This window comes from Marmota marmota, unplaced genomic scaffold (genome assembly GCF_001458135.2).
Source record: "Marmota marmota marmota unplaced genomic scaffold, marMar, whole genome shotgun sequence".
Lineage (NCBI taxonomy): Eukaryota > Metazoa > Chordata > Mammalia > Rodentia > Sciuridae > Marmota > Marmota marmota.
This window is the reverse complement of record NW_026000153.1, coordinates 19,442,218-19,467,458: the sequence shown is the minus strand read 5'-3', so window position 1 is coordinate 19,467,458 and position 25,241 is coordinate 19,442,218. Positions and strand designations below refer to the sequence as shown.

The window sequence follows — 25,241 nt, the reverse complement described above, 5'->3', positions numbered from 1 at the left end:
CAGCTGGGACTAATAGAGATTGCACTGCATCAGTAGATCAATTTGGAGAGTATTACCAATTTTACTTAACAATATTATCTTCTAATGCATAAACATAGAGTGTCTTAATTTATTAAGACCTTCAGTTTTTTTTCAACAATATTTTATAGTTTTCAGAGTATTAAGTTTTACACATCATTTGTTAAATTTGTTTCTAAAGCCAGGCATGGTGCCATACACCTGTATTCCCAGCTATTTGAGAGGATGGGGCAGGAAGATAGCTTGAGCCCAGGAGTTCAGGACCAACCTGGGCAATATAATGAGATCCCATCTCAAAAATAAAGAAGTATACACACACATGCACACACATGCATATTCCTAAGAATTTTATTCTTTTGATGATATATGAGGTGGAATCATTAATTTCATTTTCAGATTACTAAATACTAATGTATAGAAATAGTTGATTTTTGTATTCCTGCAAACTTGCTGAATTCATTAGTTCTAATATTCTTATAGTGGATTCCGTGGAATTTCCTTTCTAATCTGGATGTCTTTTAGTTCTGTTTCTTGCCTAATTGCCTTGGCTAGATCTCAGTACAAATTGAGTAGAAGTGGGGAGTATAGATCACCTTCTCTTGTTCCTCATCTCAGCTTTCATCATTAAGTATGGTATTAGCTGTTGGGGTTTTTTTTGCAGATGCCCTTTGTTTGGTTAAGGTTCCCTTCTATTACCAGTTTGTAAGTGTTTTTATTATGGCGGGGTTTTGAATTTTTTTGAAATTTTTTTTGTAGTTGTAGATGGACAGAATGCCATTATTTTATTTGTTTATTTTTATGTGGTACTAAGGATCAAACCCAGTGCTTCACACATGCTAAGCAAGTGCTCTGCCACTGAGCTACAGTCACAGCAGTGTTGGATTTTTAAAAATGTGCTTTCTGCATATATTGAGATGATTATGGTTTTTAAAAATTTTGTTGTTGGACAAAATATTCGTTTGATGAGTGCTGTATTCTGGGTCTGGAAGGTCCCTCAAAGGCCCATGTGTTAAATGCTTGATCCCAGGGTGGCCCTATTGGGAAATGGTGGAACCTTCAGTAGATGGAGCCTAGTGGAAGCTCTTCAGGTCATTGAGTGGTTGGTAATTATTTTAGTGCTTTCATTTGAAAAGGTATATTTTACCTTTATTCCTAGAAGCTATTTTTGCTACATATAGAATTCTTGGATGACAGTTCATTTATTTCAACATTTAAAAACTGTTTTTACTTCTTTCTGGCTTCATGGTTTCTGTTGAAAAATCCAGCCTTTTAAAGAAGTTGTTCCCCTACAGAAAATTTATCATTGTTTTCTGGCTGATTTTAGGATTTTTCTTGTTTAGTTTTCAAAGTTTCATTATGACATATCTGGGCTTGGAGTTTTGTTTTATTATTGCTAATTTATTCTGTTAACTAAGCTGCTATTGCTGCTGTTTCTTCTTCTTTTGTTTTGTTTTGTTTTGTTGTTCTGGAGATTTAATCCAGGGTGCTTTACTTCTGAGTTATACCCCACCCCCTTTTCACTGAGCTTTTTGATATGGAAGTTTATATCTTTTTTCAAACTAACATCAAGTTTATCCTTGTCATCTCCACTCTGATATTGAGCCTGTCCTAATGATTTTAAGTTTTGGTTATTTGTATTTTTCAGTTCTAAAATTTCCCCTTCATAACTTGTTTCTTATCTTACAATTTCTTTTTTCATTCATTTTAAAAATATTTACCAATACTTTTTTTTTTTTTTTTTCAGTTTTGGCAATACTGGGGATTGAACCTAGGACACTCTTTATCACTGAGCTACATCCCATCCCCAGGCATTTTAAATTTAAAAAAATTTAAATTTGTAATCCACCTGTCTCACCTCCTGAGGAGGCCATGCGTTGCTGGGATTACAGGTATACACCACCAAACCCAGCTAGTATGTTTACCAATACTTTCTGAAGACTGGTTTAAGATAGTGCTTTATGTGACAGTTTGACAATTGACTCACCTCACTGAGAGCATCCTAATTGTCCTTTTTGTGCCATAGTGAGATTTCACTGATTTTGATACACTGGATAACTTTGGATTATATCCCGGGTATTTGAATATTATGTTGAGATGAGGGACCTTGTTTAAATCCTAAGCAGAATTTTGATTGTTTAAAGTTTAACTCTAGTTAAACTAGAGTTTTCTCAACTAGCCTGATTAGGCCTGTGTCTGCACTAGTCAGGCTTGGATCTGTAGCATACATCTGGGATCTGACCCCACATACACAGCTGGGCATTAAGCCTGGGAGCTCACATAGACTTACCCAATCATTCAGTCTCTCCCCCCCACAGGCTCTCTGTGGTAATTTACAGCTCTTCAGGGCCTCCCTTCCAAGGTCTCCAGCCAGAAATATAGAGCTTTTGCTTCCCAGCCTGCTACATAATTCCTCCATTGTGTCCAGGCCCACTGCAGGGGCAGAGGGTACAGCAGAGTTGCCCCATGCTCTGGGGGCTGTAGCTTCCCTCTCAGGGTTCAGATACCTGCTTGGTGGGCACAGACAGCCCTCACCATACTGCCATTGCCACCTCTATGAAGAAAGAGAAAAATGGAAATTCCCCAGACTCTCTAACCTGTAGGGCTTCATTTCCTCCTTCCTAGACACATTCTCCAGGGGCCTTTCTGTCCACAGTAGGTATACATCCAGTTTCAAACTGCCTTCTAATCCAGGCTGAGCAATATTAGAAGAAAAAAGTAGTGACCTATTCCAATGAACTTTTGAGTGTGGTCTTTCTCATCTGCCTGCCCCTGCAGCTGATGGTCATGGTCAGCAGGGATTATAATGCAGGGCTGAAAAAGAGGGAAGGCCTGCCAGGGAGAAATCAGGACACCTGAGGAAGGCCCCCCATCACATACAACTAACCAGATTGAGCAGAGCAAAGCCACTGGTGGAACTTGGCAAACATATACCTACAACACAAGTATTGCAGACAGTGCACACAGGCACACAAGGAATAGATTTGTGCACACAATAATTTGCTGCACACACTTGATACGGATGTGTACTTGACTCGTACACTTAGACTCACAGACCTACATACAAGGGTGACACATGCGCACATCCCTGGGCTTTTCTTGACACTGGTCCAGTTTCTTGAGACACAGGTTTGTCCCATTTAATTGAGAGGGGCTGGGGATGTACTCTAGAACATTTGCCTGGCATGTACAAGGCCCTGGAATTTGTTCCCCAGCACCACAGAGTGACCCATAAAGGGGCAGTGATGGATTGATGGGGCCGCGGAGTTCTGGCCTCAAGGATCCTCCCCCTGGAAAGCCAGCCCCCCCTTGCTCCAGGCCTGACTTTTGCCCTTCACCCTGGCTCTGCTCAGCAGCCCCACCCAACCTGGGCCCTAGGCTGGTTATAGACACGTCAGCAGAGCTGGGTCAGGGGCTGGTGGTTATGTGAGGCTATTTTTAAGTCCAGCTCTGTGGCTGGCACTCCCACCCCCAGCCACTCTGCCACTACTGGCCACCTGCCGCCGCCTGTCCCGCTTGGAATGCTGATTGGCAGTTGGCTGGGATGGGGGTTGGGGACAGACCGTTATAAAGCTCAGGGTGCTAGGGAGGCAGCTGTCCCTTTCTGGAGCCCCTGTGTCTCCCTGCCACCATGGCTACCCACCGCCTAGTGATGGTCCGCCACGGTGAGAGCACATGGAACCAGGAAAACCGTTTCTGTGGCTGGTTTGATGCAGAGCTGAGTGAGAAAGGGACAGAGGAGGCCAAGCGTGGGGCCAAAGCCATCAAGGACGCCAACATGGAGTTTGATATCTGCTACACATCAGTGCTGAAGCGGGCCATCCGGACCCTCTGGACCATCCTGGATGGCACAGACCAGATGTGGCTGCCTGTGGTGCGCACTTGGCGCCTCAATGAGCGGCACTATGGGGGCCTCACAGGCCTCAACAAGGCAGAGACCGCCGCCAAGCACGGGGAGGAGCAGGTGAAAATCTGGAGGCGCTCCTTCGACACCCCGCCGCCCCCTATGGATGAGAAGCACCCCTACTATAATGCCATCAGCAAGGTGGGCTGCTGGGAAGATCCCTGGAAGGTCTGAGGTTGGGAACCTGGGTTGGAAACCAATTGCCCAGGGAGGGAACAGCAATGTCCCCGTTCCTCTCCCCAGGAACGTCGGTATGCAGGCCTGAAACCTGGGGAGCTGCCCACCTGTGAGAGTCTCAAGGACACCATTGCCCGGGCCCTGCCTTTCTGGAATGAGGAGATTGCCCCCCAGATCAAAGCTGGCAAGAGAGTGCTCATTGCAGCCCATGGGAATAGCCTACGGGGCATCGTCAAGCACCTGGAAGGTGAGGCCCACCCTCAGGAGGGTGTGGGGCAGACAGGTGGGGATGACAGTACCTTTCCTTTTGGCAGCTGAGCAGACGTGGGGGTTTCAATCAATGCATTGAATATAGAGGGCTGAGAAAACATTTTAAAAACCATTCTGTGACTTACTTCATTTCTATACGTTCTGGGAAAGTTGTGGGTTTCATGGACACAGCACCCATTGGGCCAGCCTGCCTGGAGAGGTGGCACCCCCCCTGCCCCACCATAGGAGCTTAAAAGAGGTGAGATAGGCTTGAAGGTGGCATCTTTCCCAAGGATACCCAGCTAGGAAAAGGGCCAGGACTCAGGGCACTTGGCTCCAAATCATTGCAGGGGAGCTAATGTGTGCAGGGCTCTGCTCTCTTGGGTTCCCCTTCCCAAGAGAACCATGAAATTTGGTGCAGAGTTATTATTAGCTATTATTATACCCACCCAGCCTCCAGGCATGTACTGTGGCTCCCACTAAAGAGCAAGGAAGGCTGGGTGCATTGGCAAATGCTGGTAATCCCAGCCACTTGGAAGGCTGAGGCAGGAGGATTCCAAGTTTGAAAAACAGCCTCAGCAACTTGGAGAGTCCCTAAGCAACTTAGTAAAACTCTCAAAAAATAAAAAAAAAAAAGGGTTGGGGAGGTGGTTACTCCCTGTCCCCCCCAAAAAGAGCAAGGAATGTTGACAAATGGGCCTTGAGATCTACGCAGGCAAGGGGAGGCTCCCAAGTGATGGTCTCTTCCACTAGTTCTTAGATGTCAGGACAGTCTAAATTAGCCTCTGAATGACCTTCAGGTGTGTTGAGATCATAGCAAAGGAGTGGGATGTACTCTAGATCTCTGGCTCCTATGTGCTGAAAAACCTCCCCCACCCACTCCTTCTGGGGGCTCCATAACCCCACATGCTTCAACCTGCACTAAAGGGAAGAGGCACCATGGTGTGATCAGGCACCAAGCGGGTGGGGGTGTTCCCAACTTCCCAGGGAACATTCTCTAGTCCTTCCACATGGTGGGGGTAGGGTGATGCCAATGCCAGATTGAATTGCTATTGGTGGTGGGTCCTGTAGCAGCAGGCAGGGTCAGGTTTCCACTCATTCCTCTGCTCAGAATTTAGAACCTAGAAATCAAATGGTTAGGATATCCTTCCGACCTTCAACTTCAGTCTGGCCAGTTCATATTGGGCTGAGGAAACAGTGGATAGCACCACCACAGGTCACAGCTGCTCACGGAGGATGAAGTTCATGTCTTGCCACTGGGCTATTTCTGTAGGCTGCTCAGTCTAGCTTAGTTCTGCCTTGACCTTTAGGTACATTTTTGTGGCCTTGATCTCAGGGCTGGGAGGATTAGTGCCAGGCAGCCCAGCTTGTTGGCCCAAAAAGGCCATGATGTCTGTTGTATGGAAAGGCTGTGGATAGAGAGGCTAAGGATGTTATTTTCTGGTCCAGGGATGTCAGACCAGGCCATCATGGATCTGAACCTGCCCACTGGGATCCCCATCGTGTATGAGCTGGACCAGGCACTGAAGCCCACCAAGCCCATGCGGTTCCTGGGAGATGAGGAGACAGTGCGGAAGGCCATGGAAGCTGTGGCAGCACAGGGAAAGGCTAAGTGAGGGTGGGTATGGCAATAAAGACAACTCTCTGCATATTGCCTTGAGTTCAACATGGCCAGGTATGGCAGGGTCATGGCCTACTCAGCTCACCCTATTAGCTGTGTTGACCCCAGAGACCAGTACAGCTATTCCTGGAGCCTACATCACCCAGGCACAGGAGCCTAGTGCCCAGACCTGGCTATTGGGGCTGAACCAGGGCAGTGACTACCTGTACTCCAAAGAAACCCTCAAGCTTTAAAGCCATTTGGTAACCATGTTCTTGAATTAGGGTATTTTAGGGAGAGGAGCCTAAGTGACCCAGCCCTCCCCAAAGGAAGCACAGGACAATATTTCTTGGCGAGCTTCCTTTAGAGAACAAGTGGTTCTCTACTATCTAAGCCCCACCTCCTGGTGAGCACAGACAAGCCCATGGGGCCTCACAGCTTGCAACAGGCCAGATTCATAAGGTTGCCATGGCCTGCTATCTTTATAGTAGAATGGGAGGAAGCCTAAGTAAGGGACAGGCAGGATTGGCACTGGGGAACATCAGGCTTGACCACTGCTTTCCTCTTGCAGCCTTCACCCTAGGCTGCCAGCAGGTGAGGCCCGGAATCAAGCATGCCATCGGGCACCTCCTAGGCACAAGGACCTTATTTCCCAGTTATTGAGCAGGTCTTGGGTGCCTTTCTCCATGTGTATTGTGCCATATAGCAGAAATTCCTTATGGTAGGGAGCTGCACCACCTTGGCCTTTCCCAGAGGAACTAAAATGCAGGCAGGCTCCAACTTTAGTCACATGCTAACATTTATGCCTCTCCTAGTTGACTAATTGGTCACTTAGGTCTGAGGATAGGACCTCATGTGCATGTGCATTTTCACTCACACAAACACATCCATCCCAGACACAAAGCAGATGCAGACTTCCAGGTTGGGGTTTGTTTCCACATAGGAGTGGCAAGCTACAGCAGGTCAGACCAGAGCTGGGAGCCTGGGTACCAAACTGAAATTCTTGGATTTGTTTTTCAGACTCACAGGCTGGGATAGAAAACAGGGAGACAGCAAGGATACATCGTGTCTTTGATTTTTGACATACCCAGAAATGGGAGCTTGGTCATCCCATCCCCACTTCCCAAGGCCCAAACAGAGGGACCGAAATGGAGTGGGGCCAGGCAGGCTCCAGTAAGACAATAACTCCCTGCTGTCAAACTCATTATGGTCCACTGACTTTGGTCACAGACTGATAAAAGCAATTCTCTAAATTCACTGTTCCCAAAGGTCATTCTAAATAGTTGCAGCCACCATCCTTTAGAAGCCAGAGAGAAAGAAAAGGCAAATGCAGAAGGCTGTTCCAGATGCTCCTGCTCAGAGACCTGGCTTAGCAGTACTTACTCTTTTCAGGCAGAGATTACCTGGGGGCTCACTATGGTGGGGCTTAGCTTAGTGTCCCACAGATGTGAAGAGCCACACTAGTGGAAGGATCTGGGAAGTTGCAGGAAGTGTGTTTGTGAATCACTGGGTTATTGCTGCATCTGGGGTGACAGAGGCTGAACCACCCAAGCCAGAGGAGCCCTGAGGCCTTTTCCTCATTGTGGTTCCATTCTTGGAAGTCCCAAACACTGACTCTTGCATCTTCTCTTTTAACAATAAGGAAGCCACATCTGGGTGGGGAAGGGAAAGGTGGGCTTCAGCCTCATTCAATGAGCTCCACGTAGTTGGCAGGGAACATGCCAAAGTGGCCATCGGGTCCATAGCCACGCCACCAGCCTTCGTCGATCACCTCGATGCCAGTAATGAGGTTCTCAGGATCAAAGGAGATCTCAGTGTCATCCGCTGCAGGAAGATTAAGCCCAGGTGCTACATCAGGGGCCCTGCTCACAAGTCCCCAATACTTGTGTGCCTCTTGGGCAGCCCCGTCCCCTCATGCACTAGAGCTCAGGGCTGTCTGCTTTCTCCTTGGTCACATCCCATTGTCATACAGACCATACAGAGCCTAATAGTACTGCAATGCCTGCCCCCTACACCTGGGAACATCTTCCTACAGAGCACTTCTACAAAAGGCTGCTCCCCAAAGACCCTCAGCCCTTTCCCCAAGGTCTCCTCTGGGAAGTCAGCTCCATTCTCTGGTCAGACCTGGAGGCTATACAAGATGGCAAATGGGGTTCCTGTGAAGGGATGGTAAGCAGCTGGCTAGAGTATGTGGGGGAGGCCCAGGCTGTCTTAGGATGGAAACTTCAGTGCCATGGTCATCACAGTTCCAGTGGGGCTTCCATCCTTAAACTTACCTCCCACCTTCCTCTTTGTTTCCCAACACCCTTGGTGCTGTCTCCCTACAGAGCCCCAGTCATTTGCTCCTATCTCCTAATCTCAGGACCCATGATCTGCGGCAGCCAGGTAGGGCACCTTACCTGCTTGGTAGTCGTACAAGGCCCGGGCACACAGCCCTTGCCCACTAAGCCCCTGGCCCTGTGTATAGTGGTCAATGTGCTCAGAGCCAGTGTCTTGCTGCTGGACCTGCTGAGAGAGAAAGATGGGATTAACCCAGACTCAGCCTTCTCACCCAGGTGGCTCAGGTCAAGTTAGGGCCTGAGAAGGCAGGGGTAACAGCACATGCAGGGTGAGCAGCAACATAAGGCTGGGGGCTACTGCTGTCCTAACACACCCGCACCACAGTCATCTCCCCAAGATATAGAGGCTGAAAGACAGTGCAAATGCCTTTGTAGCCCCAAACTGCAAGGTGCTTCCCTCACCCAGCATCAGTCACATGGGCACTGGCCCACATAACTTATAGCATGGGGCTCTTTCAAAAGTTGAATGAGAATCCATAAGTGCTTCAAAACCGTTAGTGTGTCACAGAAAACTCATGCCTGTGACTCCTTCACTGCCCCACCCCACTTCAGAGAACCCACCATTGGGGGCTCCTCGTAGAGGGCCTCTTGCTCCGGAGGCTCCTCGTACGTGGCTTCCTCTTCTGCCTGCACCAGACTTGGAGGAATGCTGGGTGCTGGCTCCTCACAGACATCTGCATAGAGGACATAGCAGGTTCTGACTCCTCTCCTTCCCACAACCCTCCCTTCTCCACCATAGTCCCCCTCCAGGGTCCCATAGAATAACAAATGCCTTGCCTGCTCTGGGCCTTGAGACAGCAGAAGTTGGCTCTCTGCCAAAGGAGGTCTCTGGTTGGGTGAGCTGTTTCTGCAGGAAGGGGCTCCTCAGCTTGCCTGCAAACCCCCACAAACAACATCCCCACCACTTCAGAACCACTTCTTGGCACCCACACACCCACCTGGTCTGTTAAAGCAGCCCAAGGGAGCTGGCCCCAGCTAGTACAGGTACAGAGACTCCAGGGCTGTACAGAGAGATGGCAGGCAGCACAGCCATATGGGTAGGAGGAGACACCTCAGCCCGAAGCTACTCTCCTCACTTGTTCCTTGTCATTCTCCAATACACCTGTCTTGTGACCAGGCCCAGAGGGATGACCCACCTGGCTGAGGACTAGAGATGGAGGTGGTAGACATGGCCCTCTCCTTCTGCTTGAAAATCTCCCGTGGGTGTGCAGTCCGCTGATCAGAAAACACCTAGGGGAGCACACATTGACCCGAGCAGTAAGACTCAAGAGCTTCTCACCTCACTGCCCCCTACCCCAGCAAGTAGGCCCTGAAGGCTACAGCGGGGCCAAGAAGCCAAGGGGCTGATAGGGCCTCTCCCAGGACTAGGTTGCAATCCATGCCAGAAGTTTCTGCTCCTGGTTTTCCTTCCCACTGGCATATCTGATATGCCCAGATGTGTCTCAGGAATCTGAGCTGAGCCCTCAATCTGAGTTCAGGCGCTTTGACATGTGATGGATCCAAACTAGAAAGTTTCCAGACCCTTTGTGAGAAAATGCCAAGACTAACCTGCTCCTCCCTGTTCTTCGAAACCACTTCTTGCTGCTGTTCACCTGTCCTGTTGGGAAGGGCCAGAGTCGGGGGAAGACAGCTAAGGCTCTTCAGCAGCCCCTCATGCTGTACCCTCAGTCGTCCTGCCTCTGAGGGATTAAGTGAGCACACAGGGACACCCAAGGGATCCCCCCACCATGAGGCCAGCACCCTAGCCCAGTGAATGGTGGGCTTACCTTGAGGGGCTGGTTTCTCTGTGCTTCTCCTGGTAGCGCTGCTCTCGGCGGGCAGCCTCCTGCAGCTCCCGCTCCCGGCGTTCCTTTTCCAGCTGCCGCTGCTCCTCCTCAGCCCGTCGCTTCTCCTCCAGCCGGCGGTTCTCCTCCTCCTTCTGCAGGGAGGGCTGGCCACTCAACCCTACACTGACCCCTGGCCTCACCCCCTGCCTGGGACCAGGTCCCACAGGCATGTGGTTGAGGAAAGACACTACAGCACATCCCTCACATGCCTTGTGACTTAATCCACTTACGCCTTACTTTAACTACCTATAAAAGATCAGGTAGAACACTCACTACACACCTGTGTAGCATGCTTATCAGCGTGCCTGCCCCTACTCCATGGTTCTTACCTCAGCTTTGGCCCAGAAGCTGTCTTTTCCAACTCTCTTGATCTCAGATATGGCATTGGTCTTCTGGTACACAGAACCCTGTGGGGGATAGCAAATGCTAGAGACCTGGCCCTGGGTGGAAGAACAGGCCCCGAGGTACAGAGGTAGGAGTAGTGTGGAAAGGATTTATAAGAGCATGTAAGTGGACTCAGTGGGTACGTAAGAGCCTGGCCCTTCACCCTCAAGGAGATAGATACCACATGCCCAGAAAGAGGCCCAGGAAACTGCCCCAGCAGTGATGCTGAATCCCAAGAACACTGGAGGGGTCTCTGGTGGTACCTAGCCCTTGTGCATGGGGGCCAAGGCAGGAAAGGTCCTGTCTGCAGACTCCTTGGGACCAGGTAGTTCTAAGGCAGGCCTCTGGCCAGGGCTACCCCTTAGAGAGCTGACTGTCACAGCATTGTCCACAGGAATTACTGCAGAACCCAACTGTATGTCTGATGCTACAGTTCCCCACTATCAACTTGACCACTCAGTGTAAGGACCACAAATCTACAGGTGTCTCCCTATAATGTGGGTAGGTAGGGCTCTGCTCTGATGCCATCTGAACTTCCTCTACAATGGTTCCTGCTAGGGACCACCAAGGACTTACTGGCACTGTGACCCTGGGAAATGGCTGGACCATTATAGCTGTGCATTCCTGAAGAGCCTCCAGTCTGACCATACATAGCTGGCTCCAGACAAAGGCTCTGGAATGGCTGGGCCAACCAGCAAGTATGGTTACCATCTATGGAAGCCAGGCATGAGGAGTCCAACTACATAGACACTGGGAACCATATAGACTCCTGGCCCCCATCCTTAAGTACTCAGCAATGAGAGCTCAGTGATGGGCAGGCAGCACTCACCACTGGGGCCTGGGGTCCTGCATCCTGGAAGCGGCTGCTTTCCCTGTGGAAGCTGTAGTTGGCCCCGGAGGCCTTGGCCACCTTCTGCATGATACACTCAGGCTCCACATCCTCCTCTGCTCGTGCATTGATGGTCACATGGGCCCCCTGTGGCAGAAGCAGCACTTAAAGATAAGCTTTGCAAGCACAGGGGTGGATGAAAAAACTCATGTCTATCCATGTAGCAGGGGCCACCATTGCCCACAGGAGACGGCAAGGCATCTGTCTGGCTGCTGGGAATTGAGGCCCTTCCTCTCTGTGTTATAATAGTTCCGGCTGCAGCTCAGGAGATGCCCAGTCAGCCACCAAGTTCTTCCTGAGAAGCAGACCCATGACCTCATTATCTGTTATACTAGACCCAATAACTTTTTTTTGGTATGGGGAATTGAACCCAGAGGCACTTAAGCACTAAGCCACATGCCCAGACCTATTTATTTTGACACAAGGTCTCACTAAGTTGCTTAAGACCTCACTAAGTTGCTGAGTCTGACCTCGAACTTGTGATCCTCCTGTCTCAGCCTTCTGAGTTGCTGGGATTACAGGCATTCACCACTATGCCCAGCTAGACCAAATAAACTTGGAAGCCTTTTCAGCTACTAGATGGAAACACTGAGGCATATCAGAAAACGTATTTGTAGAACTGGGAATCAAAGATGTCTCTTTGCTAGTAATCAAAGAAGTTCAAAAAGGTCATCTAGCAAGTGAACAAATAATAATTACAACATAACTGCTTTTGAAATTGAAAAAAGGTGACCATAGAACAACTGATGTGAATACTTGCAGAAATGGGCTAAAAATGAATACACTAAAATGATGTTATGGTGGTGGGCACAAGCATCCTTTTTCTTTCTCCAAATCCTGACAATGCTGCTAAACTATCTAGAGTACTTATAAACAAAACAAAACCCAGGGCCAGCCCTTCCCATTGGATCAGCTCCAGCATGATCCTTAATCCTGCTCTGTTGAGAACAACCTTCTATCTGGTCACATCCCTGCCTCCTATGTACCTCCAATGTACCTGGGTCACCAGAGGAGCAGCCTCTGCTCATGCCCTGAGAGCCAAACAGAGCATTAGTCAATAGCATGCTCCTGACTCCAGCTCCAATTCCAACTCAGATGCACCCAGGAACCTGGAGTGTTTGATCCTGTGAGGCCCCTTATGGGACAGCAGGATTGGTGTAGCCCTCACCTTCAAGAAGTTGGCCATGGTGCTGACGTGGTTGGCGCATGCTCCCTTCCGCACATCATTCACACCCTCGCCTGTCTGCAACACAAGTACATCCAGCATGACCCAGGCCTCCTCCCAAAGCCATTTCCCTTTCCACAAGTTCCCAGGCACAGAGCAGCTTTCTTATCTCCCCAAACAGAATCCCCTCAAAGTAGCCATCATTCTCCCAACTGAGTCACACAATGAGTTTAGTTCTTACACCTCCAAGGAGCTCAGGAACTGTTCTCTGGGCAGGACAGCGGCTGGTTTCCACTGTGGGGGAGTTTCCTGAGCTTTCTTTTTCTTCTTTTTTTGGTACCGGGGAATGAACCCAGTAGCACTTAACCACTGAGCCTCCAGCCCTTTTTATATTTTATTTAGAGACAGGGTCTCACTAAGATGCTTAGGGCTTTGCTAAGTTGCTGAGGCTATCTTGAACTTGTGATCCTCCTGCCTCAGCCTTCCAAGCCACTGGGATTATGGCATGCACTACCGCACCTGGTTTTTGAACTTTCTTCATTCCCAATGAGGTGGGTTACGCTCTGCTGGAGCTCCTGTCCCTGCACACTCCTTAGGATTTCTGCTTCACTAAAAGGACTACCATGAAGGAAATGAGGCAGGAATTTCTTCTGTTGACTATTTTTATTTCACTTTGCAGGACTAATTCTGGGATTAGAGAATGAATTTTGTGTAGCAAGGCCAGTTATTTTGTTTATTTTTTGCTGTACTGGGGATTGAATTTAGGGCCTCACACATTAGGTATGGGCGGGCTCTACCATGGAGCTACATGCCTAGTTCTTTTTTAAATTTTTATTCTGAGACTAGATTTCACTAAGTTGCTGAAGCTAGCTTTAAACTTGTTGAGATTCCTCTGACAAGGACAGTTATTCTTTGGGCTACAATGAATTAATTAACTATTCTGCTCTTTCAACAGCTTTCAACTGTTCTGTTTAATAAATCATGCCAGTAAAATACACTGTTCCCAAAAAAAGTCAAAATAAGAAAGAAATCAAGGGACTTTCCCCTGTCATACTAGATGAGATGAGTCCACGTACCCAGTTGATGAGGACAAACTTGGGCAGGCCAGAGTTGGGGTCCTTCACCCTGCAGAAGGCATACATCACCTTCCCACTGTTGAGTTCTTCCACCAGCTCCTCCAGACCACCTTCTGCAGAGTCACAGAGAGGGTTAGAGGTGGCCAGTGTCCCTTGCCCACCCCAATGCCTGATTCATCAGTAAGGGAACCCAAGCCACTATTCACTAGGGCTTCTTACCCCATCAACCTCAGAATCATCCTTGGGAGCTGAATTTAAAATCAGGTTTCTGGGGTTAGGGGTATAGCTCAGTGATAGAGCACTTCTGGCAGGTTTAAGGGTCAGTGTCCAATCCCCAATGCCACAATAAAATAAAAATAAAAACAAAATAAACTACTTACACTAGGCTGATTTAGCATAGCTCGTGAGACCTGAGAGACTGCATTTTCTTTTGTACCAGGGATTGAACCCAGGGGTGCTTAACCACTGAGCCACATCTCCAGCCCTTTTTTCTTTAGAGACAGGGTCTTGCTAAATTGCTTAGGGCTTCACTAAGTTGCTGAAGCTGGCTTTGAACTTGCCATCCTCCTGCCTCAGCCCCCCAAGTTGCTGGGATTACAGGCATGTACCACTACTACACCTGGGTAGGAGACTGAATTTTCTGACAAGCACCTCAAGTGACTTTTTTTTTTAAAACCCACACTAGTTTAAAAACCACTCAAAGAAAACTCTGGAAATTAAAAATATCATTTCTACTACAGATCACAAACATCAAAGTGAAGGATCTCTACATCAATTTTACTGTTGCCTGGACTCCACAAAGGGCCCCAGGATAGTGGGGCTACTAAGTCACCCCCACTGGGAGCCACATGTTCACTTAGACATCAGAGTCACCCAGAGGGTCAGATCTCTTGTAACATCTCACAACTGAACAACTGGCTTGGTCCTCAGAGTCTCAGATGCTGGGAGTAGGATGGGCTGCATAAGCCATTCTCCATGACACTCATTCTCAAACCCCAAACTTCCAAAGCTGAAAGGAGGAACTGGGTCAGGCATTTTAGCTACAGGGCTCCACAGAACCTGCGCAGTCAATGCTGCATTGGTAGCATAGTCCTGCTTTGTGTCACTGGCAACAGTAGAAGGACACTCAGACTGCTGATCCCTGCAACTCTCAGGCACCTACCATGTCATGTGAGATGCCCATTCAGTAAAGAGGATGCATCAGTGAAAACAGCTTGTAGGAGGAAGGGCTTTCTATCAATAATTGTCACTAAAACTGTACTTGTTCCACCAAGCAGAGAACTTGTTCCAGGCACTCACTGAACAACACAGCCACGTTCTGCTCAGTACTGGGAGTGGGAGGAAGTCAGGTGAACCTCAGAGTATAGGCATGCTGGCCTTGAGCATGGGGAGGGATCAGAGTATCAGTTCGGGTTCATACCACATCATCTCTAGCTCAGCCTACTTGACAATTTCTGCCCAGTGGTGGCCAGGAGCCAGTTCTTCCTGCAGAAACTGCCCATACTGAGGTCCCCATCATCACCTGCAGTGACACTGCCTCTCCCCAGTGCTCTTGCTCATGATAAGGGCAGAGAAGAGGCAGAGGAGAAGGTCTGTGGGGCTTCTGTACTTGCACTAGCCGGCATCCACCCTGGGCACAGACTGCCCATGATCTGGAGAGGGCTGGCTACTTTCACTTGGCTTCTCCAGAAAGAGCAGCACTTCCCTGTATCCAGGGATAAAATGTTGAGGAAGAATGTTTTCACTCACAAATATCTAAAACCCAAAGCTTACCAGAAATGTCCAGTAAAGGGCCAGGACCCATGCTGCCCAGAGGACTGAAAGAGCTCTGGCCCCTAGACCTGCCTTGTGTTGGTCCATATCCTAATCAGGGGGTCAAGGAATCCCTCAATGGAGCTAATATGGGGATAGGTCTGCAGAAGGCAGGCTTCCCACTCTTACTCTCAAAGAGGGGAAATGTGACTGCAGTGGAGTCACATGCAGAGGAAACCTGTCTGCCTGAGTCCTTTTTCTCCTGCTGGGATAGCAGAAATGCCAACAAGATGGACCAGTAACAGTCAAAACCCTCTTCCTTTATACACCATATTCTCTGGCCTCCTGGTGCTAAGAGTCCATTTGAGGGATACTCACCTCCTGTGCCAGCCACACGAATGTCATTGCTATTGCCCTCGTAGGTAAACAAAGCCCTGAAATAAAACAAAAGTGGGTATAGTGGTCAGCACCCTGGGCTCCATCTGCCTTCACCACACCTACCATGGCAAATGCAGACTCTGCTTTGCCCCACTCTGACCTGCCAGACAGGTTCTCATGTCTGAGGCCATGCTGAGGCTGACTAATCACAGGACTTGCTGTGAGAGACAAAGCCATGGAGATAGGAAACACATACCTACTTAAAGGAAAATGTAAGTTGTTGAGTTTTATGATAACATTCCACACATTTATGTGTAAAATACTCACCTGGCTACCAGGTTCATGAATTTAAAAAGACAAAAGATACATATATATTTCTGAATCCAAAGCATCTCAAAGGAGAGATACATATGAGGTAGGTAAGTAGATAGGAAGGAGAAAGATGCACCAGGCAACTTGGAGGCTGCCAACACTTGGGGGTGCATCTGCCCTGCCTTAGTGAAGGGTGGTGTGGCAGGTCTCCCCCAGATAGTCTCCTGGCAAACTCAGATTTTAATAGGTGTGCACAGTATCAGAACCCACAGGGACAATGTTACAAGAAGTCAATTAAGACCAGTGACCCACCAACCTCTTACAGACAGGAACCGTGGGCAAGATGCAGACTTTCTATCTTGTGGAAACTTAACTGTCCATGGCTGACACTGGGCTGCCTTTCTTTCTGGTAATACTAATTATTTATAAGACTCTGAAAAAATTTTGGCTTACAAACTTGTGCCCCACAGGTGGTGAGAAAAGACAGTAAATCTGACAGTTAAAAAGACAGTTAAATCTGAGCTATGAAGAACAAGGGTTACTCAAGGAGAACATTCTTGGAGAGATGGCCTTCGAGAGGCAAATTTTGCTTGAGATTCCCCATAGTGTAATCATAGTCATCAGTACCAACCATGTAAGAGCTTAACACCTCTGACAGTGCTGGTGGGTATAGGGTAGAGGCAATGATCTCTCTAAAAGAAAGTCAAAGATAAAACCCAGCCCAGTATCTGTCATCTCTCCAGCTTTGGAGGAAGAACAGACAGGATAACGGCCTGCCAATGCCACTGGGCGGATGCATATGCCTGAGAAAGATAAATCAAACCCCATGCCCAGTGGACCTGGTTAGTAGGAAGGAGGCAGACCACTAGAAAAGAGCTGCTGCTTATCAGGAGAGGAAACAGAATATAGAGGGGGGGGGGGGACCACAGAGAAATATGAAGAAAGATTTGGAAAGCAGTAGATGTCAGCCTGAGTTGGTGGAACTTTCTGTGGGGGGAAAGAAGGCCATTCCTCTCTCTCTCTCTCTCTTTTTTTTTTTTTCCTGGTGCCAGGGATTGAACCCAGGGGTGCTTAAGCACCAGGCCTCATGCCCAGCCATTTTTTAATGTGTTGAGACAAGGTTTTGCTAAATTGCTCAGAGCCTCACTAAGTTGCTGAGGTTGGCTTTGAACTTGCAATCCTCTGGCTTCAGTCTCTCAAACTACTGGGATTACCGGTGTGCACCACCATGCCCAACAAAACCATTTCTCTTGATGGCCACAAGGCCTGGCTGCCAGGGCACAGGGACTGGCACAAGCAGCAGGGAACAGAAGATGGCAGCTTATCTCTTCTAAGAAGAGATCTGGCAGTTAATAAGGCCAACTTGGTATCTGCCACCTATCCCTCCAACTTCATTCCCCTCTCCCCAAGTTCCACTCTAAACCACCTTCAAGACTGTTCCCAGTTCAGAGGTACATTCCCATCTCTTCTTTCAAAACATGAAAAAATCTGGTGCACTGGCTTGTGCATAGCAAGGATGTGTGGCATGTAAATAAAGCCCTTACATTCCATCATTCTTTCAAATATGTATACTAAGAACCTACTGTTTACTGGCAATAGAAATGCAGCTATGAACAATCACCAAAGGCTCCGCCCATGGAACCTGCCTTCTAACAAGATAGACCACACACCTAGGCTAATGTACTGCCACAGAGTAAAAAAGGCACAGGATGGGACAGATGAACCAGATGAGCACAATCTCATCAAGATCTGAAGGGAGGGGACTAGAGACAGATCCAAGTTAGAGAGCTAATAGGGCTGTGGTTCTGGCCTTAAGGCCTGATGCAATGCCATCTGCTGTGTGAAACCTTTAATGACCCACCAAACTGGAGATCAGCTCTTCTTCCTCTGATATTCTCAACTGCTTCTTCTATATCATTCAGTCCACCCTTCATCTGACCTTTGAGTACACAAAACAATTTTGTACCAGGCACCAAGGAAAGAGACAAGTTCATCCTACCCCTTTTAGTGAAGAGATAAAAGCGACAAGAAAATCCACAAGGTATGTAAATGAAGGAAGTGAAACTAAAGGAGAGGAAAAGGTGATTGTAGTCAGGGAGCTCGGAATTCAGAAAGGTCTCTGAGAAGGAAACCTCAGAGCAGAGACCTGAAGGCATGCCCATACCTGGGATGATGAGGAAGTGTGCTCCAGGCAGAGGAAGTAACAAGAGCAAGGGCTCTGAAGAGGAACCAGATTATAAATTTGAGGAAGAGAAAGGCAAGGGTAGAGTAGTAGTGAGCAGGTGTGGCCACAGTGTGGTAAACAGGAGGCAAAACAGGGTTATACAGGGCAAGTCAGTGGGGTGGAGTCTGGGCTTTATTCAATGTGCAATGGGAAGTCACTGCAGAGTTATGGGTAGGGAAGTAAGACAGTCCAGATCTTTTTCAGCTAGTGAAAGGGGACCTGCCTCAGTTTGTTGAGTAACTACCTAAATGGCTGTGACAATTAGGGTTGGAGGCCAGGGGCTTATGCAATTGACACAATCTGCAGTTATTCAGGAGCCTGGAGGTGAGTAAGTGGGCAACAGCATGGCTATCCAAGCAGAGTATGGTAAGAGGAGGCTAAGCACCTTTAGGAGGAATACAGAGTAGATGGGACAGATCAGAACCAGGCTGTGGTGGCAGTAGACAACTTTGGTAAGAAACCCAAGAAAAGACTAGAAACAAGGGAAGTCTGCATTACCAGCTGGGCTGTGAGGTATCACACCCAAACCAGTGACAGTTCGCCAGGCATAGTGGCACATGCCTGTAACCAGTGACTCTAGATATGAGGAAGGGTGATTGAAAGTTCAAGTCCCACCTCAGCAACTCAGTGAAGCCCTCAGCAACTTACTATAGCAAGTAAAAAATAAAAAGGACTAGGGATGTAGCTCAGTGGTAAAGCATCCCTGGGTTCAATTCCCAGTACAAAAAAAAAAAAAAAAAGCAAAACAAAACAAACAAACAAAAACAGTGACAGTTCCTGAGAAGACTGAGGCACCAGGCAAGTATAAAGGAGACAAGAAAGCACTTAGACAAGGAGAGGTGGCTGGTTACAGCAGCAAAGCCTAGCCCAGAACACAGAAAGGGAGTCCATGAGGACCCACACAGTAGGGTATACTCAGTAGAGAAGGTCTCAGTGCTGACCACAGGGTGGGGGTGGTCCCACCACAACTCCACCCCCAAGTTCTAGTTTCTAATTTCCAAGTTTGGTTACCTAAATCTACCATACTAAGCATATTTCTTAGAACTGAAAGCACTAAAAACTGGTCAATGGTCAGTTTAAGCAAATGGGAAAGTGAAAAAGAGAACTAGAGAATTACTTACAGCTATGCATATGGCAGAGAGTTGATCTGTATGGGGGCTACCCAGGGTTACCCCCAGAAACTTCAGATTCAGGCTCCCAGTACTGTAATTTCATCAACTGCATAAGGGGACCTACACACTGATAGCCTCCCAAAGCCTGCGGGGGAGTGGTGGAGGGAAGACCTGACTTTTTTCTAAATAGGTGGCCAGCATCCTATTTTTATTCTTCCCATGATTCAGACACAAGAAAAGAGAAGCAGAGGTCTTGAAATCCACATTCCCAGGGAACTAGGGCCCCCCAACCTGTCCTCCTTGTCTGAGCCTCCAGAGCAAGCTCATGTTTCCCAGCCCGGCTGTCAGACCCCTCTCAAAGGCCATCCCTGAACTCAGCGTTCGGAAGAACCCAAGCGATGCTTCCGCCTTCTCAGGCGAGAGTGGAGGAGCTGCGGAGGACCCCTTTCTCCAGGGAAGTCCCAAAGCTGGAAAAAAGAACCTGGCGAGGCCAGCAAGTAACACCGAGCGAAGTCCTACAGAGAGGGCCGCGAAGCCGACACTAGGCGTCGAGGGTGCAGGGGAAAGGGCTGGGTCTCCCAAGCTGTTCCATCCGTTCACGAACTACGCGGCAGCGGTGAAAAGGGTGGGACAGCACAAAGCTGGGGTGTGGGGCGGGCAGGCAGGTGAGCCTCGCACCACCTGCGGCCGCGCCGCCTGTCGCTAGCGTCCCCCACCCACTCCGGGCCGCCCAGCTGCCCACCAGTCGGTCGGGGACTTCTCGNGGTCGGGGACTTCTCGGTGACCACCCGCACGTAGGCCTCTTGCAGCGCGGGCCCGTTCCGGCTCAGGTTCGCCGCCATGGTCCGCCCCACAGTCCCCGAGCCTCAGCCGATGCAGCTTTTGGGGGCAGCCTCCCTTGACCGCCGGAGCCCCGCCCAGGTGGACGGAAGCCTCGCCTCTGACAGCCGGAAGCCCCGCCCCGAGACCGGAAGTGAAAGTAGAGGCGGGACTGAACCGTAGCCTTTGCGCTCTCCTCCGGGTGAAGGCTGGTTGAGGTTATTGTTTTCAGGCGCTGGCGAACTAGAGGAACAGTCTTGTCAGCTTCTGTTCGTCCGCAGGGTGGTCTCCCCAGGCGTGGCCTAGCGTGTGCTCTGGTTCCAGTCCAACCGCTTAGTAGCTCCAGGAGTGATGCTTAATTCTGTTAATTCTTGTCGGAGTTAATGCACTTACTTGAGAGAGCCTGCATTCACGAGTCTTCCTCCACACCGGATCCCACGAGCCAGTGTGTGGACCCTCATCAGAAGTTTGATTTATGAATAAGTCATGTACAGTTCACATAATGAATACACGAATGAATGAATGCTAAGTGATGATCGCACCGCTACAAAATCTAAAAAAAAAAAAAAAAATGCTTTTGTGCCGGTGCTCACTTTTTTTTCTCCCTCTGCAGTTTGGTTAAGTGTGGGGTAGTGGAGGAATGAAAAGGACTCGCTTTGTGCTTTACCTTCACATGGAGGAGGTGGTTGTACTACCTTGAAGGATAAGAACCATCTTGCCTCAACCAGCCCCCTTCCAGGAAAGACCATTTTTTTCCATCCACAAATGTGCATGGATCATGAGAAGATCTGGAAGGAAGGCTCCCAGACGTTTTCGTTCTGAGGTGTGAACCAGACTAAAGGGTCTGAAGGATAGGGCACAGGTAGAAGTCCAGGGGAGGGGCATTGTGTTTCTTGGAGATCTAATGGAATCTTAAGTGGATTTTAAATGAGAGAGGATGGGACCTACCATAGGTAGATCATCTCCATTCCTGTTTCCCACCCACTCACATTTTTCTTGTGTTTCCCTTCCATCACATCTTGCATATGAGAAACTGAGTGACTCCATTTTTGAGAAACCAGCCTCTACCTCAGAGCAAAGCCTGTCCAAGGAAGGGGGTGTGACCCTTGTCCTTGAAAAACCCAATGAGCACTCCTAGGCACATACCCGCCCTGCAAATAACAGGAGAGATCTGTGGCACCACGTGTCCCTGATTCAGGCTAGGTGAGGACCCATAGCAAACCCCTAGCAACCACCAATCAGCATGACACAGGGAAAATACCTGGGATGTCAGATGACCCTCCCAGTAGTTCATGGTGGTTGATAACATTTTGGGAAACCATGTAGTTCAGCATGTACTCCCCTCATGGCTTAAACCAATCAGTTTAAACGAATCCCCCTCTTGTACTAACCAATCACCCTTACCCAACTTGTTCCCTCCAGTGAATGTACTAATCATGTTTTAGAATTGTTTTATGATTTTCCTGCGGTGCGTGATGATTTGCTAAGAGATGCTATGATGTATGTAAAGTCCCTGCCTTCTCCAAAGAGTGTATAAAACTGTTGCAAACCCTAGGCTCGGGGCCTCTCAGCATCACCCAGTTGCTGTGTGCGTGGAGGACCGACCTAGCTCTCAGTAAATGCCTCTTTGCTGCTTACATCGATCTTGGTCTCTGGTGGTCTTTTGGAGGTCCCAAACTCGAGCATAACACATACTGCTTTCATAATGCCACTTAACATAAATAGAAAATTATTACAATGACCATCTGGGAGTGACAGTCTTTCTTGCATGATCAGACACTGGCACTATTGTAGGCAGACTAGGGGACAGCAGAGTCAGAGACAGGCTCCAAGAGGCAGATCTGCTGTTGCCCTCCAACATGAAGGCTTGCTAAGGTCCTGCCCTCCAGGGGTATCCTGTTGTAGGCAGCTGGATTCCATTGAGCCTGTCTGGAGGGTGGTGACCTAGAAGAAGCAGGGAGGTGTTAGGTGACATATTTTAGAAAAATCAGAGAAGCCACACTGTTTGGACTGTTGGGAGTTTTGCAGATTTCCCATAGCTTTAGGTTTTGTTTAAATAAAACCTGTCAACAGGGAAAGACCAGACGGTAGGGACAACAAAGTCAGAAAACTGGCCTCAAGAAGTGAACAGTAAGTCCTTCTTCAGGTGAACAAGCAGGCCTCTGGAAGGAATGCTGCTCAGGATTTATTTGCTGCTTCTGCCCACATAGCATCAAGCTGCTATTTAGGGATGCTGATAGCCACATCCTCCATTTCTCAGATAACCAGCACTCATGGCTAGATCCAGTGCTATGTAAGGTCCATCCCTTATACAAGGTGCCAGTCAGAAGAGTCAGGCACCAGAAGGGATGAGAGACAAGTGGTTCCATAGTGAACTTAGGGCTCCTTCTCTGCCTCTTTGGGTACCAGGTTCCAGGCCAGTAATTCTGCAGATCAGGCCTATAAGCATCTTTTCTGACACTGAGGAAAACTTTCTTTGAAATATGACCATCCTTAAGAAACTTCAGTGAGGTGGTATGGAATTCTTCTGTGTTGATATACTGCTCAGCTAGCTACAAGCTACCATTTTACATGGGTCTGTTTTGGGGAATTGAACCCAGGGGTGCTTAACTACTGAGCTACATCCCCAGCCCTTTTTATTTTTTTTCGCTTAGAGACAGGGTCTCACTGAGTTGCTTAGGGCCTTGCTAAGTTGCTGAGGCTGGCGTTGAACTTGCAATTCTCTTGTCTCAGCCTCTCCAGCTACTGGGATTACAGGCATGGAACACTGTGACCCAAGCTACCATTTTAATACAGTTAAAAATCCTTGCTGTGAGATTTTGACCCTTTGTCATGTTCTTGTAACTCCCAGATATTCCTGGAACCTGACAGATGATCAAAATCTCAGCTCCATTCATCAAATCCAGAAACTTTTGGGAGAGTTAACAGTCATTTATTCATTATACATTTGTTGTTTAAGCATGCATCTCACCAGGTAAGCCCAGTGGCTCAGGAGGCTGAGGCAGGAGGATTGCAAGTTCAAAGCCAACTTCAGCAACTTAGCAAGGTACCAACTCAGTAAGACCCTGTCTCAAAATGAAAAATAAACGGGGGTGGTGATGTGGCTTAGTAGTTAAGTGCCCCTAGCTTCAATCCTTAGATACAATAAATGCATCTCCCTGACCTCTCTAGTCCAAAGAAAGAAACACATTACCCCACAGCTGACTTTTCAGATCTGCTGTCCAGTTGCTAACCAGGGACTTGCCTTGGAAGCATGATTTCTGAAGATGTGGGTTACACAGGAGCCCCCACACCATAGTTAATGTTACAACAAAGCTTTGACCCAAGGAGTGTTTTCCAGGCTGACTTGAGCCCTGGAAGGCATGACAAGTGGATGACTGTCTCATTGGGAGAGAACTTAAGGGGATTTCTCAAGAACATGCCTGTCCAAGGGGTCAGCAAGTATAAAGCCCACTTAAGATTCACAATGAGTCAAGATTTTTACTGGGAATCCACAAAGGGCTGATTTTACTTTCTCTACTACCTATCTCAAGCAGAGAGGGGAAGCTTGGGAAATTTTGACTGGATGCAGAAAATCCACGTTTCTTCAAACTATTATACTTGAAAATCCAGAATGTGGATACCCACATCCCTGACACCAGTTTGGGTCTGGATTTTCCCCTCTGACCTGCCTATAACATGTGAATCATTCTCCACTTCCTAATCTACATAAACCATTATATGCAAAATGCTCTGTGATGCTGAACTGAAGTACACAATTTCACACATTGCATGGCATTGCTGCTTAGCAGAGCCTGCATTAACATCCTTTCTGAAGGACATCTTGGTAAAGGCATTCTCACCATTTATTAAGACTTACTGTTCTGTTTAAGCAAAGACCAAAGGGGTAGCAAAGAGAAATTAAGAAGGCAACCCTAACCATGGTGAGAAGCAAGGAACAAGGACCATAGGACCCAAAAAGAAGCTTTATGATAACAGGATAATCCTAAATGGAAACCCCCAAAAGGCAAATGCAGACCAGGCTCCATCTACTCCATCTTTTGCAAAAGGAGTAATGACATGAATAACATCAGGAAGGTATTCTCATTGACAAAACATCTCGCAATAAGGTTGCAGCTACAACTTAGGAGTTTCAGGAACAAATCAAACTCCCACAGTCATCTTTGGTTAACCCCAAGTTCTAGATCTGCAGACCTTCCAATTGCCCTCAGAGGTTTTTCCTGGCCTTTTGGTTGCAGTTTTACTCTTCGCTGCCCTGTTCTTTACTTCTAGCAGTAGTGGTTATTGAACCCAGGGGTGCTCTACCACTAAGCTAGGTCCCCAGCCCTTTTTAAATTTTTTGAGACTGGGTCTTGCTAAGTTGTTGAGGCTGGCCTTGAACTTGTGATCCTCCTGCTTCAGCCTCCCAAGTTACTGAGATTGCAGGTGTGTACAACCCAGCTCTGCTTCTGTTCTGAATCACTCAAGCATCACTCTGTGAGAATGGAATAACCAACCTGGAAAAAACTAAATTTGGCTTTAGAAATTTGAAGCCCTTCAACTTTCCTCCTTCTTTGGAGGTTTTATTTGAAATCCCTTTCATGCCTTTTCCTAAGTCACCTAATCTCAAAGCTGTCAGCTCTAAAGTCAAAACCTTAAAATGTGTTCAATCAGAAAGTCAAACCTTAAAATGTGTTCAATCAGAAAGCCAAGCAAGGAAGCCAGGCACTTAACAGACTATTCTAATTAAGGCTCTGAAAACCCTGTCAAGTTTTCATATCTTCTGTTCTGCCTAGAGGGTGGGGTGGGGGAAGGAGACTTAAATATCAACTATTATTTAGACTCTTAAGGGAATTGCATTTTTATTTACAGTTGAGTCTCTACCCCTCCCTGTGTTCTAGTCTGCAAATGGCTTACACTTGGACTTTGTATAGGATCCTGGTGGGAGGAGGTGGAGGTAGGGAAAAACCTCTCACATAGAAAAGCATAACCCAAGTCTCACTATGGTTTCATAATTTTGCTCTTGCATCTAAAAAAGACA

At 48.0% G+C, this 25,241-nt stretch overlaps 2 protein-coding genes across 5 annotated transcripts; one reads left to right on the top strand and one right to left on the bottom strand.

Annotated features, from left to right (window-relative positions):
- Nucleotides 1-1,882: 1,882 nt before the first annotated feature.
- Pgam2 (phosphoglycerate mutase 2) lies at nt 1,883-5,994 on the top strand. The gene is made up of 3 exons (XM_015490263.2): nt 1,883-4,060; nt 4,163-4,343; nt 5,795-5,994. The coding sequence occupies exons 1-3, from the start codon at nt 3,647-3,649 to the stop codon at nt 5,959-5,961; spliced, it is 762 nt and encodes a 253-aa protein (XP_015345749.1). The 5' UTR covers nt 1,883-3,646; the 3' UTR covers nt 5,962-5,994.
- Nucleotides 5,995-6,860: 866 nt separating this feature from the next.
- Nucleotides 6,861-20,338, bottom strand: Dbnl (drebrin like). 4 transcript variants are annotated; one of them, XM_015490261.2, is made up of 13 exons: nt 20,145-20,338; nt 15,755-15,810; nt 13,625-13,737; nt 12,552-12,626; nt 11,324-11,470; nt 10,440-10,517; nt 10,051-10,202; nt 9,833-9,881; nt 9,421-9,514; nt 9,062-9,157; nt 8,846-8,958; nt 8,345-8,453; nt 6,861-7,769 (listed from the first exon to the last, which is right to left on the bottom strand). In XM_015490261.2, the coding sequence occupies exons 3-13, from the start codon at nt 13,688-13,690 to the stop codon at nt 7,630-7,632; spliced, it is 1,119 nt and encodes a 372-aa protein (XP_015345747.1). In that variant the 5' UTR covers nt 13,691-13,737; nt 15,755-15,810; nt 20,145-20,338; the 3' UTR covers nt 6,861-7,629. The 4 variants fall into 4 exon arrangements, with proteins under 4 accessions (XP_015345747.1, XP_015345748.1, XP_048642464.1 ...); XM_015490262.2 differs by having other exon boundaries at nt 8,345-8,450; nt 20,145-20,337; XM_048786507.1 differs by lacking the exons at nt 9,062-9,157; nt 20,145-20,338.
- Between the last annotated feature and the right edge of the window lie 4,903 nt (nt 20,339-25,241).

Coding starts and splice junctions, on each gene's coding strand:
- Dbnl (XM_015490261.2), bottom strand. CDS start 13,690: ATGTATGCCTTCTGCAGGGTGAAGGACCCCAACTCTGGCCTGCCCAAG. Junction 12,627..13,624: donor AGTTTGTCCTCATCAACTGG/GTACGTGGACTC, acceptor CTTGTGTTGCAG/ACAGGCGAGGGTGTGAATGA. Junction 11,471..12,551: donor CCATGGCCAACTTCTTGAAG/GTGAGGGCTACA, acceptor CTTCTGCCACAG/GGGGCCCATGTGACCATCAA.
- Pgam2 (XM_015490263.2), top strand. CDS start 3,647: ATGGCTACCCACCGCCTAGTGATGGTCCGCCACGGTGAGAGCACATGG. Junction 4,061..4,162: donor ACTATAATGCCATCAGCAAG/GTGGGCTGCTGG, acceptor TCCTCTCCCCAG/GAACGTCGGTATGCAGGCCT. Junction 4,344..5,794: donor CATCGTCAAGCACCTGGAAG/GTGAGGCCCACC, acceptor TTTCTGGTCCAG/GGATGTCAGACCAGGCCATC.